Consider the following 16,632-nt stretch of genomic DNA (forward strand, 5'->3'; position numbering starts at 1 on the left):
AGCTATTGTGAGTTTCTGCCTGAGCATTTTCCAGTGTGACAACCCTGATCAGGACTCTTGGATAAGGACCTGGACTTAGAAGTCCTGCCCTGGGTTCCTGCACTGCTTTTCCCAGGGCACCTTTTTAAATAACCACTCAGAGTGGAGCTAGTGAAAAGTTAGTGACTCCCACCCCAACCACCTCTTAAGTAATAGATGCTTGCTACGCTGCTCTCTGTCTCCTGCTCTCGTGACCTGGGACGGAGGACTGCTTTGCCCTGGCTTGTTGCACATGCACAGCCTTTCTGTTCTGGGATCTGTAAGTAATAGACCTTGTGAATTTTCTCCCTTTGTATGAGTGCATTGAAACTGTGCCTTTAGTCAAAATAACCCTGGGGTTTTCACTTCCCCAAAGCGGGGCCTGGGATGCTGAGGGAGCTGCCTGCCAACTCCATGTGGGTGGCTTGTGCCCCTTCATTCAGCAGGTCATAATCTGTATGTGCTTAATTCAGTACACCAGCTCCAGGCTCCCAACACACTGCTCTGAACCAGTGGGTGATGTTTATTGTAGGGTCCAGGTTTCACCCTGGATCCTCCTAACAGCCCTCAGATTCTGAGTTTGCTTACATCTGCCCTCTAACCTGGCCCCATAGAGACTTACACTTCCCCATTTGGGGAAGTATGTTTTGTGATCACAGAAAAATATGGTTTGGAATTTTTGCTTAAATCACTAAGTTAAAATGCCACATATAAAATACTAAGCTCTGGTCCAGACTCTAGCAAATGTTGAGATTATTTAGGTAACCAAATAGCTCCTGTTCTTACAGAGAAGAGCAAGAGGGAGAGGTAATAGGCACACTTGAAACAGCTGGCCTGATCACTGACTGCACTCTTTCAGTGTCAGGTTTTGTTTTGTTAACAAATACTGGCTAGAACTGGGGGTCCTGTGATACACACATTTAGAACATATGTTTAAGACAGGCATTTAACAAAAGTGATTTTCATACAATATAACTTTTAATGTCTATTGTACAGCTGTCAACATCATCTTTACACCTGTGGGCCTAGAGCAGCATTTTCACAATGGTTCTCAGCGCTCCTGATGGGGAGAGAGCTCCCTGACCCTCGTCGGAGGGGCTGATTCCCTGAGCATTTTCTGTGTGCATCACTCCTTGGTCTCCGTGCTCAGAAGTCTAATTGAATTAAACCGGGGACCAAAATCTGACAGTGTCCAAACATCTTTGATCTGGTCTCAAGCCTGTGAGAATTAGAGCCCCAGAACATACCCTAGGCAGCACCGGAAGTCTTACTTTCTTCACACTGAAGACTCTTAGGACAGCAGTGAAACCATTCTCTCCTTCCTTTAGAAGCTTCCTTTCTCTCTATTTTTTCAGAGGGAAGTGAAAACTTTTCTCACAGTTACTAGCGTGGGAAGATGAGCTGTCTCAAAGAATCTTCTTTAATGTGGAGGCATTCCAGAAATGTCACTTTGCAGGATGGGTATCTGGGGAAAGAAACAGGACGAAGCTCCCAGAGGACTCTGCCCTCCACTGTAGACAGTTAGTGTTGTCCGTGGGGTCTGTCACAGCACCTGTGTGGGTGTCCCTGGGCCCACCCAGAGGTGAGGCCTGGTCTCCAGAAGGTAGACTCTTGTCTGATTGTTGCTTCTCTTCCACAGAAAGGCAGCCATCTAGCCCAGTGTTTCCACAGACAAGCCAAAGAAGGTCACTGGCACTTTAGGGGTGGGACATGCTGGAACAGCCAACTTCCTCAGCACGTGGCTCACTGCTGGCTAGGTGACTGAGGACTTGTGAATGTGACATAAAAGCAGGCCTTTAGCTGTGTTCTTGCTGGGGGAAACAATCTGTTTCTAAGTTCTCTTTCCCCATGATTTGAGAATTCCTCTTTTGAGCCCTCAGTGCTTTGAAGAGACCATTACTCTCAGAAAAGCGTAACTATCCCACACCTTCTGTGACTAAACAAATAAATGGCTGACTGTCAGTCTTGGCGTTTAAAAAGAAAATGACAGCATGACCAGGACATTTTCCAGAATCCTGTGTTTTGTACACCACATGACACTTTGGATATAGAATGAAGCAACTTGGAGCTCATAATGTCCAACTTGTCAAAGGGGAGCAGCCCTCAGGTGTGGCCATTAGCCTCAGGGTAGGACGGAATTCTTGTGCCATGAACAGTCATCCACTGAGAGGCCCCCTGAGTCCACCATGGGGGTGTGTCCTAGGGTGGCGGGCCTGAGTAGGGGCTCATTCACTCACATTTTGAGTCAAATCATTCAACAAAAGTTTTTAGGGACCTCAAATTTTAAATCCCACGATCCAGAAGAGTCTCTGTGAGATGTTGGCCTCTTTGGGAGACTGAGATTGGACGAGGGGGGAGTCCGCATTTCCTGGAGTCCACTACTTCTCAGTGTTCAGAAGGGGAGGGGGTCCCGGGGCCGTCAGCCAGCCTCTGGGGACGGGCCTGCTTCTGCTCCCTCAGCTTCCACCTGGTTACCCTTGCCCAGCTTTTTTACGCTCTCCAGAAAGGCCTTCCAGGTCTCTGGCACACTCTTCTCCAGAAGCCAGCCCTCACTCACGCACTCAGGGTCCTCGGGGTTGGGCACACCTTCCAGTGCCGTGTGCAGGTAGCGCAGCCCAATGGTGATGGTCACCTGGTATGGGGAGAGGAGACTTAGAGGAGGTCTGGGAGAAGTAGCTGGGGTGGGGGCTATTAGGAAACCATGGGGGGCACCAGCCCGCTCATCCCTGGGGCCCTTAGAACAAGGCTCTGTTGGGTCTGGGTTGGCAAAGGGCTGCCCGCCCCAGCCAGGCCTGGGCACTCCAGATACCTGCCTCAGCTGTAGCCACATCTCGGGCCCCAGTCTCCTCCCTTTCCAGCCACCCTGGGCTTCTTTGGATCCCTGCTATTTTCTCTGCCTAGAACACTGCTCCCCTCCACGTTCACCTGTCACTTCAGCTGCAATGCCCAGCGGGTGCCCCCCTCCTTCCCCTCAGGTCTCTCCCATCCCAGGGGCATTAATTCTGGGCTCCTCCCTGTGCCTACCCCCACCCTCACTTCATTCCTAGCATGTTGCTTGGCACATATTGGGTGCTCAATAACTTTGTTAGACAGAATTAAAAAGTCACCTCCTTTTCTGCAAACAATATACTAATGTGATTTCCCTCTCCTATTATTTTTATTACTCTGAGAGTAAGTGGGTGATTTGTTTGGATCTGTTTACTGTCAGTCACTGGGGCAGACTCTGGTGCCAAAATGTCTGAGTTCAAACCCCAGCCCTGGCACTTAGCCAGTCATGTGTCCAGGAAACCTTCAGTTTACTCCTCTGGTTTGCAAATGTTCAGATGAAGTACTGCCTGCTTCATGCATATGCTGTGATGCTTCACTACGTGTACCTGGTACACAGCAAGGATGCACAGGAGTGTCAGCTGTAGTTGGTTATTAGTCAGTGTGGTAAGTATTGTCACTTTTCTCATCATGTATTGTGTTAGCCACTTGCTTCTACACAAATTCCTGGTTTGCTGTCTTACACTCCTCCTTTGATGATACAACAAATTCTGTGAGAGGACTAGGCCTGCTGATGGAGAATGTCTGCCATCTGAGGGCAGGGATAGCCCCTAATGCATCTTGTTCACCCACTATCCCAGCCCCTAGATCAGCACCCAGTGGTGGCAGGGCCTCAGTAAACATCCTGTTGAATAAATGCTCTGGGAGCATTTTATAATTACTATAATAGATGATAATAGTAATAAAATATTTTTAAAGTGGAAAACTCACCTCCTCCAGGCAGTCCTCTTGGTGTGCATGTGCCCACTCTGATTTGTTCCTGCTTTTCTCAAGGAGGCCCCTGCTGCACTATGAATTTTGCATTTGATATTGGCACTCCCTTTGGTTCATGAGTAAGATGTCATCTCCTAACTGAATTATGAACCCCAGGAGGGCATGACTCAGGGCAGAATCCTATCATCACCTCAGCCACCTTTGTACTCTTACAGAGGTTGCCCACTAAAGGCCTCGGGTGAAAGTCAGCAGCATTCAAACTCCCTGTTTCTAGTGAACAAACAGTTCCTCATCTTAAGCAATCATTAGATTCCTGGCAAGGTGGGTAAATTGAGAGGCAGCCAATTGAGCCCCATTTTCTCAATGATTCTGCTATTCTTTCACTCTTCTTTTCATGGGTTTTCAAGGGACATGACTTTCTTACCTTCTCATTCTACCCACTCATTCCCAAGACTCTACCTCAAGGAGTCCATGACCAATAAATCGTCATGAATATGCTTGCTTGCATTTGCCTCAGTATTAAAAGGAGTCCTCCCTCCACCACCACCACCCACACACACACAGGCAGTACAGCTCCTCTGGTGTGATGTGGTGAGTTAGAAGTGGTGTGTTTCAGCTGAGAGCACATGGCTTTCCGTAGTACTAAGGATTGACTTACTTAAAGGAACTTTTCAGTGACTCCTCTCTGGTGGGTGAAGTTTTCTCACCTAATGTTTCTGTACATTTGGATTTTGGAGTTTGGGTTTTCTGCTGTCAGCTCAAAGCAGGGGCCCATGAGTCACCCTCTGTGCCACCATGGTTTACCACTCACTAACTCAGGTTCTTGTTCAGCACCCAGGACAGCACCCGGCACTGTGAGAAGTATCTCTTCAACAAATGAATGAATGAGGCCTTGCTGCATTTCAAGCCCTGTAGCTACAGACAGGAGTTAATCTTTACAGATGAGAAAATATGAGCCTATAAATAATTAGAATAACAGGTAAATTGCTACCAGAATCTCAGGAGACTCTCACATCACTTACTGAACACCTCAGTGTGCCTGTTATCTCCTGTTGCCTCCCAACAGTCCCAAAGCTAAATGCTGTCAGCCCTGTATAACAGAGAGGTTAAATAACTTTCCAAGACCTCAGACTAAAGAAGGAGAGACACAGGATGAACCTCTAAAACATGCAAAGTGAAAGAAACCAGATATAAAAGGTCACATACTATATGATTCCATTTATATGAAATGTCCAGAATAGATAAATCCACAAGGACAGAACACAGATTGGTGATTGCCAGGGACTTAGGGGGAGGTGTGGAGGGGGACTGACTGCATTAATGGGTATGAGGTTTTCATGAGGGGGTGATGGAAGTGTTTTGGAACAAGATAGAGGTAGTGGTCCCACAACATTGTGAATGTGCTAAATGCCACCAAATTGTTCACTTTAAAATAGTCAATTGTATCTGCTATGAATTTCAACTCAATAAATTCTCTTTTTTAAGTGATAAGACAGAAACAAACCAAAAAAAAGTGGAAGTGCTGGTGTTCAAGCCTGGGCCTGCCTGACCCATGGTGGACAGAGGGCTGGTTCCGAGGAGGGAGACATGTTCCAGGCCCAGCTTCACCCCATCAAACCCCAAAGGGGCAGGTCCCTCCCTCTCGCCCTGCCCTGCGCTGGCCCGGGACCTACCTCGAAGAGCCAGACAAGGAGCACCACGGCACCCATGGAGTTCATGAGGTTGCTGTAGTAGCTAAGCAGGGCGGCCCGGCAGCCACGCACCCACAGGTTGAGCTCCTCTGTCTGGTGGTCGTAGCTGTAGTGCGCTGAGTTGTTGGTGAGCTGGTACTGGATGCAGGGCCGCGGCGAGTTGGGGTTGCAGCAGCTGAAGGGGACTCCATCCAGCAGGTACCGCCCATCCACATTGCTCTTGACACGACTGGAGGAGAAACAGATGGCTTGAGACCAGCTTCTGGGGTGCCAGCTCCGCCCACCCCTCACTCTGAAAAGCTAGAATATTCACTCCTTCATTCATTCATTCATTTGCTCCCTCAAGAATTATTTGCTGTGCACCGAGGATGCACCAGCCACTGCGCGAGGTGCTGAAGATGGAGCAGTGACCCTGGAGAGCCGATGCCCCAGCCCTCCTGGAGCTTATGTTTAGATGGTTGAGATACATGGTAAACCAAGAAGCAAGTAAATGGGAAACACACATATTCTGGCCCTTGCTTAGCAATGGAGATTCAACAAAATAAGTTTATAATGACATTTCAAGAATTCTGTGGACCTGCTGATCCTGAAATTGCCCAGCATTTACCCCCTGGAACCCTCTGAGCAACCTTTGGTAAAACTTAGATTCAGAATGCTGTTTACTGTACTGCTCTGCCAGAGGATGACCTTTAGAGATTCAGTGTTTCCTCATGATCTTGGATAACTAGCAGTAGGAAAAGTAAAGAAGTCACAGGTTGGGGCATTTAGACAAGAATGAATCATGCACATGAGGAACGTGCTCATTCTTTTATTGTCCATTGTTTAACCTGACTGAATACAAAATCAACAAGAGCACTGTACTCCTGGCAACTTTTATGTGTGTCACGTGGATTTTGCACTGTAGACATTTAACACCAGTCTGTGGGGTACTGCATTGCTTTTTATAAAGCCCAAAATAAAGATTTACTTTAAAAAAAATCATCCAACCACTCTTTGTGCTGTCAATCCCTGGCATGCAATGATTTCTTGGAGCTGTACCAGGCTGGTAGGAAGAGCAGCAGGACAGGTGGTGACTGTAGAATAAGGCTCTGCCTAGCATTCGTGACCAGCAGATTTAACCCCCAGCCTCCTCTCCAACCTCATTTCCCCCTTACATGTCATTGGGGACCAAGGACCCCTCTGGCTGGATCAGTTCTGCTCAACAGATGTTTCCAGAAGGCCTGGGCCTGGGCCTATGCAGGAGTCTGCCACGGCTGGCTTACCATCCACATTGAGCTCTGCCCCCAGCTGGATAGGAGCTCCTTACTCACCTGAAGGATGCAGCTTGCACAATTTTGCATTTCTCTATTTATGCATATATTGGTTAGAGCACACCATACATTCCTGCAGGTTCAGAATTCAAAAAGGACAGCCATCTTTACAGTGAAAGGCCGCCCCTTCCCCATCAGGCAGGCTGGGTATGTCCTCCGTGATCTGAGCGTGCTTACCCAGGTGACTTTATGTCAAAATTCATGGAACTACACACTGAAGATTTGCACCCTTGGCCGTGTGCATGTTATCTGGAGTGAAAAAGGTGTTTTTTTTTTTTTTTTGAGTTGCACATGAACGATGCATTACATAATAGCAGCAGACTTCTACAGCACAAGAATAAGGAGCATGTAACTGTTTAGAAATTATTTTCAGCAGTGTTCATTGGAATTATAATTGTGCTCTTAAAAAAAAAAGATGTCTGTGTATAGCTTCTAAATAAAATCTCAGTACAAAGAAAGTCTACCACTCATTATTGTCCCTTAGCCTCTGGGTGCCCTCACTGTGGCCAGCTCTGTCTGTCCTTCTAGGGAGGCCTGGGTGGACAAGCATGGACAAGCAAACTCAGATTCTGCAAAGTTCTTATTCTTCCTAGGTTTCCCTTTTTTGTGTGTATACATATACTTTTAATGGAGGTACTGGGGATTGAACCCAGGACCTCATTCATGCTAAGCAGGTGCTCTACGACTGAGCTATTACCCTGTCCCCTTCTCTCTTTTTTTTTTTAACCCAAATGGTAACCTTATATACATTGTGTCTTGAACCGTTCTTTTTTCCCTTAGCAGTATCTTAGAGGTCTTTCATATCTATGATGGGGAATGTTCTCCAGGTTTAAATGGTAACCGCAGATGGCGCATGGGGTATTATCCAGTTGCCTACTGATGGATGTTTATTCTTTTTCATTATAGGTTATTACAAGCTATGGAACATAGTTGGGGGTTTCCCAGTCTCCTGTTAAAACAAACATGGATATGGGTCATTTTGCACATTGGGAATATACCTAGAGGGCAAATTCCTAGAAGAGGCATCCCTGTATCAGAGGATCCATCTGTGATTGCACCTGAGCCCTGCCCTACCTCTCCCCTGGGGGTTGTACAGTCACACTCCCACCAGCCGCACAGCCACACCCATACAGATTTTTGTTCTTTGCCAGCCTGATAGATGAAAAATAGTATCTCAGGGTGGTTCTAATTTCCATTTTTCTCATTATAAGTGAAGTTGAGTATCTTTTGATATGTTTAAGATCCACTTGTGGTTCCTTTTCAGTGAACTCTCTGCTGCTCTGTATGATTAGGACCTGAGGAAGGCTCTGCACAATGTGGCCTACTTGGTTCCAGAATAATCCTCACCTGCATTATGACAACTGAATTTCCACACACCCTGCAGTCCCTGACCTGCTTCATGGACAGGACCCACTGCCCAGAGAATGGATGGCTCTGGGTGCATAGGTGGCCCAGGACCGTGATGGCAGCTGGACCACCTGTTAACTCCCGGTTCATCCCTCGGGACAAGTACCTTAACCTCATCGGGCCTCAGCTCCCTCATCTGGAAAATGGAGTTGAGGTGAGGATTGTATGAAGAGAACCAGGTGAAAAGGCTTAGAAGAGAGCCTGGTACATAGTAAGTGGGCAAAAGATGTGGACTCCTGGGCCTGGGCTGGGCAGGGTGCTGAGCAAGAGCCCTCACTTCACGTCAGCTGCGTGTGCCCTCAGGGAGCAGCATGTGGGACAGACCACCTGACACTGCTGGGGGCCATCACTTGTGCATGAATGGCACCGGCCTCGCCAACTGTGGAAAAGAAGCAGTGAGTGCCTTCTGTGAGGGCAGCGGCCGTGTCTGCGAGGGCAGGGCTGTGAGACATCTGTCCAGAAATGGAAGTGGCAGCTGCTGACGTTCAGCTACACCGTGAACTCTGTGGGAGCAGCTCTCCTGCCCAGCCCCCAGTGCGGCACCTGTGTGGTGGTCCTGGGTGGAGGACTGAAGCAGAGGGCCTTCAGCTTGGGGCTCCTGGCCCCTCTCCTGAGGGGCCAGCAGCCCCTGTAGGACTGAGCAGATGCCCCCAAGACCAACCCCAACAGGCCTAACACTATTCGGCCCTCTTCCTCACCTACAGGCTGTCCCTTGAGCCTGTTTCCGCCTGCACAATGTCCCACCTGGGCCATTCCCAATGTCCCCATGGGGAGGAGTGGGTAGAGCAGAAAGAGTCAGCCTTTGAGTCCCAAATCTGCATTTGTGAAGCGTGGAGCTTCACTCTCTGGACCTGTGTGAGGTGGGATAATCAGACCCCCTCAGCGGCTGTGGGGAGGTTTAAAAGAGGCAGTTGGAGGAATGCATTTGACACAGGTCTGAGAAGAATGCTGCTTCTCCACACTCAGAGCCACCTAGGGGGCACCCTACAACCCACCATACTGTTCTGCTGGGGAGAAGTCGGGCCTAGGGTGGGGCAGGGCCTCACCCAAAGCCACACAGGAAGTGGAAGACCAGCCCATAGCAGTTGCCCCCTCTTCCCCTCAGAGTTTCCTCAGAGTCTCTCGGTTCTTCCTGCCTGTTGGCTTTTCTAGTTAAACTTTCTAGGAAAGTATGAGTTCTCTCCACTCTTCACTGTCCCAGGAGCCCTTCCCTGTCCAACATCATCTCTCCTATGCACTCTCCAGGTGTCCCTAAGCTGGGGTAAATCCTACAGGTCTGCCTTATACTCCCTGAGGGAGGGCTGTGTCTCCCCTCAGACTGGGGCTTGCTGAGGACAGGGCCCTGGTCAGCATGGGGACATAGGCCTGGCTCAGTGGATGCTGTGGTTTCCCCAGCTCCCTCACCAAGCCTAGGACCTCTTGGGGTCCCACATATCTGGAACTACCCCTCCCTCCCCCGCGGAAGCACTGTCTTGTTTACTTAGTGCTTGCCCTGGTTCCAACCACAGATTAAGGCTCCACTCACCCTCTTAAGACAAAGCCAGGCAGAGAGCTCCTTAGGGTGGTGAGCTGGCTATTTATATCAGAGTATTTCCCAGGCTACAAATCTCTGCTCAGGGCTCACCAAGTCTTGTAAGGGTCTTGATTAAGATAAGGCTTTGTTCTAGTTCAGTCTCCCATAGCCAAGTTACATATGACTTGGGAAAATCATCATGTTAGAGTTTTCCTGGAAAAACCAACATAATTTAGTAGGTGAATCAGTAAGTCAATAAGGAAAGCTGTATGGCAATGAGCAGGGGAGGGGAGAGGAGGGAGCCAGGATTGTAACTGAGAATAAGTCCGCCCCAACCAGAATGCCAGCTGAGTGTCTCCGACTATTTCTAAGAGGGATCTCATCTAGTAACAACCTCAAAACACAGATCATGGCCTTCCCCACGCCAAGCATAATACCAGTCTGTGTGCTCCTCTGACTGAACAAGCCCTTCTGTCTCTTCCAAATAAATGTACCTCATTAAAGGGTGCACCTCTCTCTGGGGTAATGGAGAAACCTGGCAATTCACTTGACCTCTTTGAGTCTGTTTTCTCACCTGAGAAATGACAATATAATGGCCTGACAATAATATGACAGAGGCGTGGTGGGGATTAATTGGGATAATACACATAGAGCACCTGGTATACAGCAAGTGAATATACAATATTCAGTATTTTGTTGAAATACTGATATTAGTATTTATTTGATTTCTTTTTTGAGTAGTCACTGGAGATAAAGAACTGCAAGTGGTGAGGGAGGACAGAAGAAGGTGGGGCCCCAGCCCTGTCCTAAGAGAGCCACAGTCTTGGGGGAGAGAGGGGAGACACAGCCCCGCCCTCAGGGAGCCCCAGTCTGAGGGGAGGCACAGCCCTGCCTTCAGGGAGCCCCGGTCTGAGGGGAGACAGCCCTGCCTCAGGGATCCCCTAGCCAAGGTGCAGACTTTCTGTTAATTGTTCAGGAAGAGGGAGCAGGTGCCATCGCCTGTGGGTTCCACGGGAAGGACAGTCAAGTGAGAGAGCTTCGTGCCAGCTTCTCCCTCAGACTGAGGGCCCCAGGCCAGTCCTTCCTGGCCGACAGTTCCTTCATACTGACAGTGCCAAGGCCTCTGAGCTTCCTTGTGTTCTGCCTCTCACCCCAAGACACTGAAGCTCAGCTCATCCTGAAAACAGGGAGAAACTTTAAAGGAATTGTAAACTGGCTGAAAACCTCATGTCCCTCCTGGTGTTGAGGCAGTAAGGTGCTCATAGCAGCACCTTAGGGGGTGTTCTTGCCAAAACTGAACCTGAATCTAGCCGCACCTCAGCCCTGACTGCTGGTTTACAGGGAAATGCTGGAGACAGAACAACATGTTAGATGACACCACTTGGCTGCAACGGTCCAACCCCAGAATGTGGGAAATTCTGCAGGACAAATGGCCAACTTCCTCCAAGACACACATGGCATGAAAAAGGTAACTGTTTAAAGTAAAAGAGACTTAAGAGACCAGTGTGGTTCAAATCCTGATTTGAACAAACCAACTGTAAAAGACATCTTGAGATAATCAGAGAATAGTGAACACAGACTGGGTATTAGATGATAGTAATATTAGTTTTATTGAGCATCATTAATATTGTGTGGGACAGGCTGAGGTGGGATCTGGCTACCAGGCTACTTGCCTGAGACAGGGGGCCAAAGGCTTGTAAAGTCTTGTAAAAGTCTTGAATTGTCCCCACCTGAGCTCATTGTTCAGCTCAGACACCTTCAGGAACCAGCTGTTGACCTTAAAGATTTCCCTGGGAAATCTCTAAAACCCAGTCATTCCTCCTTGCTTGCTGAGCCCACAAGCACCCGTGCTTTTTCCTAGGGGACCCGCAAGGGATACCTGGGGAGGCCCAAGGAAGCCCTGTGTGCAACAACCCAGCTCCTCCTCTCAGGTGAGGACTGGTAAGGACCTGAACTTTCACACATCTAGTCCAGCAGGGTACACATCAAACAAATGGAAAGAGAAACTCCAGGGACAGAACCTGCAGAAATGATCAGAAGTCATGGGCACTGGACACTGCCCAAGCCCAATATCAGCATCAGTGGAGGATCCTGGTGCATTTTCTCCAGATTTCCCACCTCCTGACCAGCTCGCTGCTCCTGGGACCGCCTCCCCAGAGTCCTCAGGGTCAGGGAGGGGAGTACGACTCCCCCTAGTCCTTTGCTGGCTCCCCAGAATTGTGGGGAAAGGGAAAAGTCGGAGCAGAATTCCTTTTTAAGAGATCTTGTAGGAAGATAATCCTGCCCTCCTGGTAAGCCCCACTCCTGCTTCTCTTCACTGGTGTTGCCTCAGACTCCAGGCCCTGAGGCTGCAGCTGAGAGAAGCCAGGAGGTAAATGCTTACCACTTTCAGTGCTGGGATCTCAAAAAAACAAAAAACACCACAATTTATGTTTTTAGGGGAGGATATGGGGGACCTGGCTTTACCAAGTTAATTTCTTAATCCTCCTAAATGAAGCAGTTGAAATGTGAACAGAGAACAATTTTATTGTCCCTGGATGGGGGAGGCGGGGGAGGGCGGAATCAGTCCACATTCTCCCATTCCTGTTTGTTCATTCCTTCTACCCGCAGATAAGGCTGTGCTAGCTCTGGCCCCAGGCAAATCCAGCTCCACAAAGCTTTCTGGACCCTGCCCCAGGAGCCTCATTTTGCTTATGGGTGTCGGGAATTGATCATTAAGTAGTTTGTGGGAAATGTGATCCTCTCTTTGTGAAGGTGACCCTATCAGGCAGTACCCTTGGCAGCACAGGAGTATGACGTCACAGGGTGGGTGGTTGGAAAAGAGAAGAACATTTTTGTTCTAAAGTTGCGTCTTCTCCACTAAAATTAATAAATAAATCTAATTACCTCTCCCCTCAAAAAGAAAGAAAGAAAGAAAGATAGCTGCATCTTGAAACAAGCTTTGTCTTCCTGGAATTTGAACCTAAGGTAAGTAAGAGAGAGACCAAGATAGGGAATCAAAGCCTTCAAGGCCCTTCCAGTTCCATCTATAATGGAAGTAATGAGAACAACCTGAATGCCTGCCTAAGGGTATCCGCCCGTTCCATGGAATATTATGCAACCATTAAACATGATCATTTTAGACAAATAGTCTATGAGCTCACTTATACTGTAATCTAAAAAAGCCAAATGCTTAGAAACAGAGACTAGAATGGTGGTTGCCAGGGACTGATGCTGGTTAGGGGGATGGTGGTCAAAGAGGGATTCCGGTAACAAGTAAGTTCTGGAGATGTAACATACAGCATGATGACTCTAGAATTATCAATACTTGAAAACTGCTAAAAGAGTAGGTCTTAAAAGTTCTAAGCACACACACAAAGTTAATTATGTGATGTGATGCAGGTGTTAGCGAGTGCTATGGTGGTAGTCATTTTGCAATTTATAAGTGTATCAAATCAACAGGTTGTACATGCTAAACTTATACAATCTTGTCAATTACTGAATATCTCAGTAAAGTTGGGGGGAAATGAGTGTTTTGAACATTACACAAATGTTATACTATCAAAATGGGGCACTCAGTTGTATTTATACTATGGTTACACTATGTCATGTAAATATTAATAAGACTAGACTGAAACATGGAAAAAGTAAGGCCATTGATCAGTTGTGGGTGAGAATTTGACTTGAATTTCTTTTTCTGTTTTGTTTCTCTTAATGTTGTCACTATATTTTTTTCCATAGCCGAGTAACTTTTTTCCAAGTTGAGGGAGTCAGGAGAGTTTCACACCAATAAATTGGTATGGGGCATTGTAATTTTGATCAAGTTTAACGTTTGCCTGAAAATCTAGATACACCGACCACTGGGAGTAGAGCAGCCTGGAACGTTTCTCTGCCCTGGGACAAAAGGGGATTTGGGGATTACAGAGAGCTCTCCTAAGTCTCACCAAGGACTGACTCTGCAGAAGACAATCAAGGAAAAAGATAGAGGAAAAGATGAGAAGCCCCTTCCCCTTTATCTACCATCATCTCCCGCTCTCTCACTCTCCACATCCCCAGGGATTCTGCATGTCCCCCTGGCTTCACAGCTTCCCAAGGCAACTTATACAAATCAACTGCTTTGCACTGTCTCTGTGGACCTGTCCCCTAGGAAGGGCAGGCTTACAAGCCTCCTTGACAAGGGATTTGTAGCAGTAATCCCCACTCACAGAGAAAAAACTCCTGAGCAGTGACCTTCAGTCTGACTTCCCTTCCATCCAAGGAGCAGCTAAGCTATCCATCTGGGGTTCACCAGTGTTGTCTGGGCTGCAACCATCTCCCACTGCCTGCCAGTGTGCCCGACGCCCAGCATGCACGTCCCCTGGGATCACCAGCCTCACTCAAATAAACCACCTGGATGAACAACTGAACCCCTAGCCTCAGCCAGGGAATGGGAACAGTCGCTGGCTCAGGGCAGGCTGCCCTTTCCCTGGAAAATGACTCAAGACCCGCAATAGTGGGTCTTTTGGAAGAGTGGCATGCCGGAGTCAGCCCATGAGGGGATAGCACAAAGGGTGAGGTTCTCTTTCTCAGCATCACCTTCCTACACCCCCCCCTCAGGATTTTATTTTTGTACATGCCAAGAAGACTTTAGGAACAGTTTATCGAGTTGCACTGTCATGATTTAAGTGGTAAATATCAGCAGGCATTTACTGACCACCTGTCCTGTGCCTGGCTCTAGACAGAGCAAGGAGATGACCTCCAAGGCTGTGTATCCTGGTACCTTCATTTAAAGCTGGGCAAGCAAAGGCCCAGGGTGTTAAGTGCCTCGTCCAAGGTCACCATCTAAGTAACAACATAGTCAAAACTACTGTCTAGATCCCCGACCGCCCCATCCTCTGCTCTTTACACCGTATCCAAGGACAGACACCTTGGGAATGTATGCTCAGGGTTGAAAGGTTGAAAAACAAGAGAACAAACCAAGAAATCTACACTTGTAGGGCTGAATCCATTCACTCTGAGTGAATGAGACAAGAAGCCAGATAACGTCTCAGTATATGTGACCCACGAATTCCCTCCATCCCTCCTGCATGAAGCAGACACACAATCCTGGCTGGATCCCCTCCCGGGGCCCCCATTCAAGCAGCTTCCTCCAACCTTAGCCAAACATTAGGTTGAACCATATGGGACTGCTGTTTTTATAGGTCAAAAATGATAGAATATCGACAATTCCATATGGTCCAACAAAATACACCTTCACATACACAGTAATAAGTTGTGCCCCCAGAGCACCCAATGGGGAGAAAAAGGCACTGGACAGGAGGAGTTAGAGGCTTGGGTCTCCGTGTCCCCATATCACTCTGACCCCAGAACTAGAGGCCACTCACTCTTTGACTTCTTTGGAGGAAAAATCCAGGTAGCGGTTGCTGATCCACTGAATCTCAAACCAATCCCGAAAGCCATTGTTGCCGCAGCACTTGAACTCGATCTGCAGCATGTCAATGGTCTTCTTCATGAAGCACCTGCCCGGGGTGTCTGTGTCCCGGTAGAACTTCATGCCATTCTTGAGCCCATGGGCCAGGGTGCTCTCCAGAGAGCCCCGCAATAGGAAGCAGCAGAGGGCCACCAGGAAGAGTGCAATGTTGAAGAGGACACAGACAGCCAGGTATGACTTCAGCCAGGGCTTCCACTTGGCATACTTGGCAGGGTCCAGGGCATCATAGCAGATCTTCCCAGCCAGAGAGTTGAAGACACAGGACAGCACCCCCATCCCTATCAGGGAATTGGGCACAAAATGGCTCTCAGAATTGTCCATCACATCGCTCCTCTTCCGCAGTTCAACCTTCAGGAACAGCCCTAAGCCAAAGATGATGATACCAGCCAACACGGAGAGCCAGTTCATGAGCCAGAGCCCTTGGGCCAACTTGACCCGCTTCTTCTGGTCAAATTTGATTTTCAGCAGCGCCATGCTTTCTCAGTGCAGTCCGGGCAGCCTCCCACAGCACAGCTCCCACTCCTGACCTCAGTGAGCCCAGAGGCTGAAGACTCAGGGCCTTGGGAAGGGTGCAGATGGCCCAAGCTGCAGGGAGCTGCTCTGGGGGCTGCCCATGTTGTGCCCCTTGCCTGGGACCCCCGTTAACTCAGTAGTGGAAGCCTCAGAATCACAGCTCATGAAGGGGCCAGTTCTCAGTGTCGTTTCTGCAGCTCCCTTCCCAGCCAAGGAGGGACACCCTGAAGGCTGCAGATTAAAAGTGGGATCCACAAGACATCTTGCTAATCTCTTTAGCCAGGTTCATCCCATTAGATAAAGCCGTGCCAGTTTCAGAACATGGCCAAGAGGAGCCTCCACAGACACACTGAGGCACAGAGCTCTGGGTTCAGCATGGAGAATCAGGAGCAAAAAGGCCAGAGGAATGGGCGATTGTATCTGGAGGTTTGGCTCAGATCATGTGTCTCCCTAGAAGCATGTTTCCAACCCAGACTCTTTTGAAATTTAAAACTTTCTATGGGGAAAAAAGACATCATTGTCCAAGTAAAAAAACAAATGACAGATGATGAGAAAACATTTGCAACATGTGACAAAAGAATGAATGAGCAAAAAAAAAAATTTAATTCCCACAATTTCACAATCAAAAGGTCAACAACCAACAGGAAAAAGAGACCAAAGACAGGAACAGGTGATTTATAATAAGCGAACTTGGAAAGTCCAAGGGTCTTCAAAATATGTCAGTCTGAGTAGAATACGGGGAAATGTGATTAAAACAGTAATAAAAGATCAAACTTGACCTATCAGATTGAACATCTATCAAAATTCTTTCACCGAACTGTGTAAACAAAGATAGTAGAAATGGAGATGTACATTTCTGATGAGTCTATACATTTATTATTTTTTTAATTAATAGACTTATTTCTTAAAGCAGTTCTAGGTTTACAAAAAAAAATTGGACAGAAAGTATAGAGTTCCTATATGTTCCTTCCC

General features: G+C 47.9%; 1 protein-coding gene across 1 annotated transcript; it reads right to left on the reverse strand.

The window, feature by feature from the left end:
* Positions 1-2,172: 2,172 nt before the first annotated feature.
* Positions 2,173-15,621, reverse strand: PRPH2 (peripherin 2). The gene is made up of 3 exons (XM_006190652.2): positions 15,041-15,621; positions 5,451-5,697; positions 2,173-2,650 (listed from the first exon to the last, which is right to left on the reverse strand). Exons 1-3 carry the CDS (start codon positions 15,619-15,621, stop codon positions 2,438-2,440), a joined length of 1,041 nt encoding a protein of 346 aa, XP_006190714.1. The 3' UTR covers positions 2,173-2,437.
* Between the last annotated feature and the right edge of the window lie 1,011 nt (positions 15,622-16,632).

This window comes from Camelus ferus, chromosome 20 (genome assembly GCF_009834535.1).
Source record: "Camelus ferus isolate YT-003-E chromosome 20, BCGSAC_Cfer_1.0, whole genome shotgun sequence".
Classification (NCBI taxonomy): Eukaryota; Metazoa; Chordata; class Mammalia; order Artiodactyla; family Camelidae; genus Camelus; species Camelus ferus.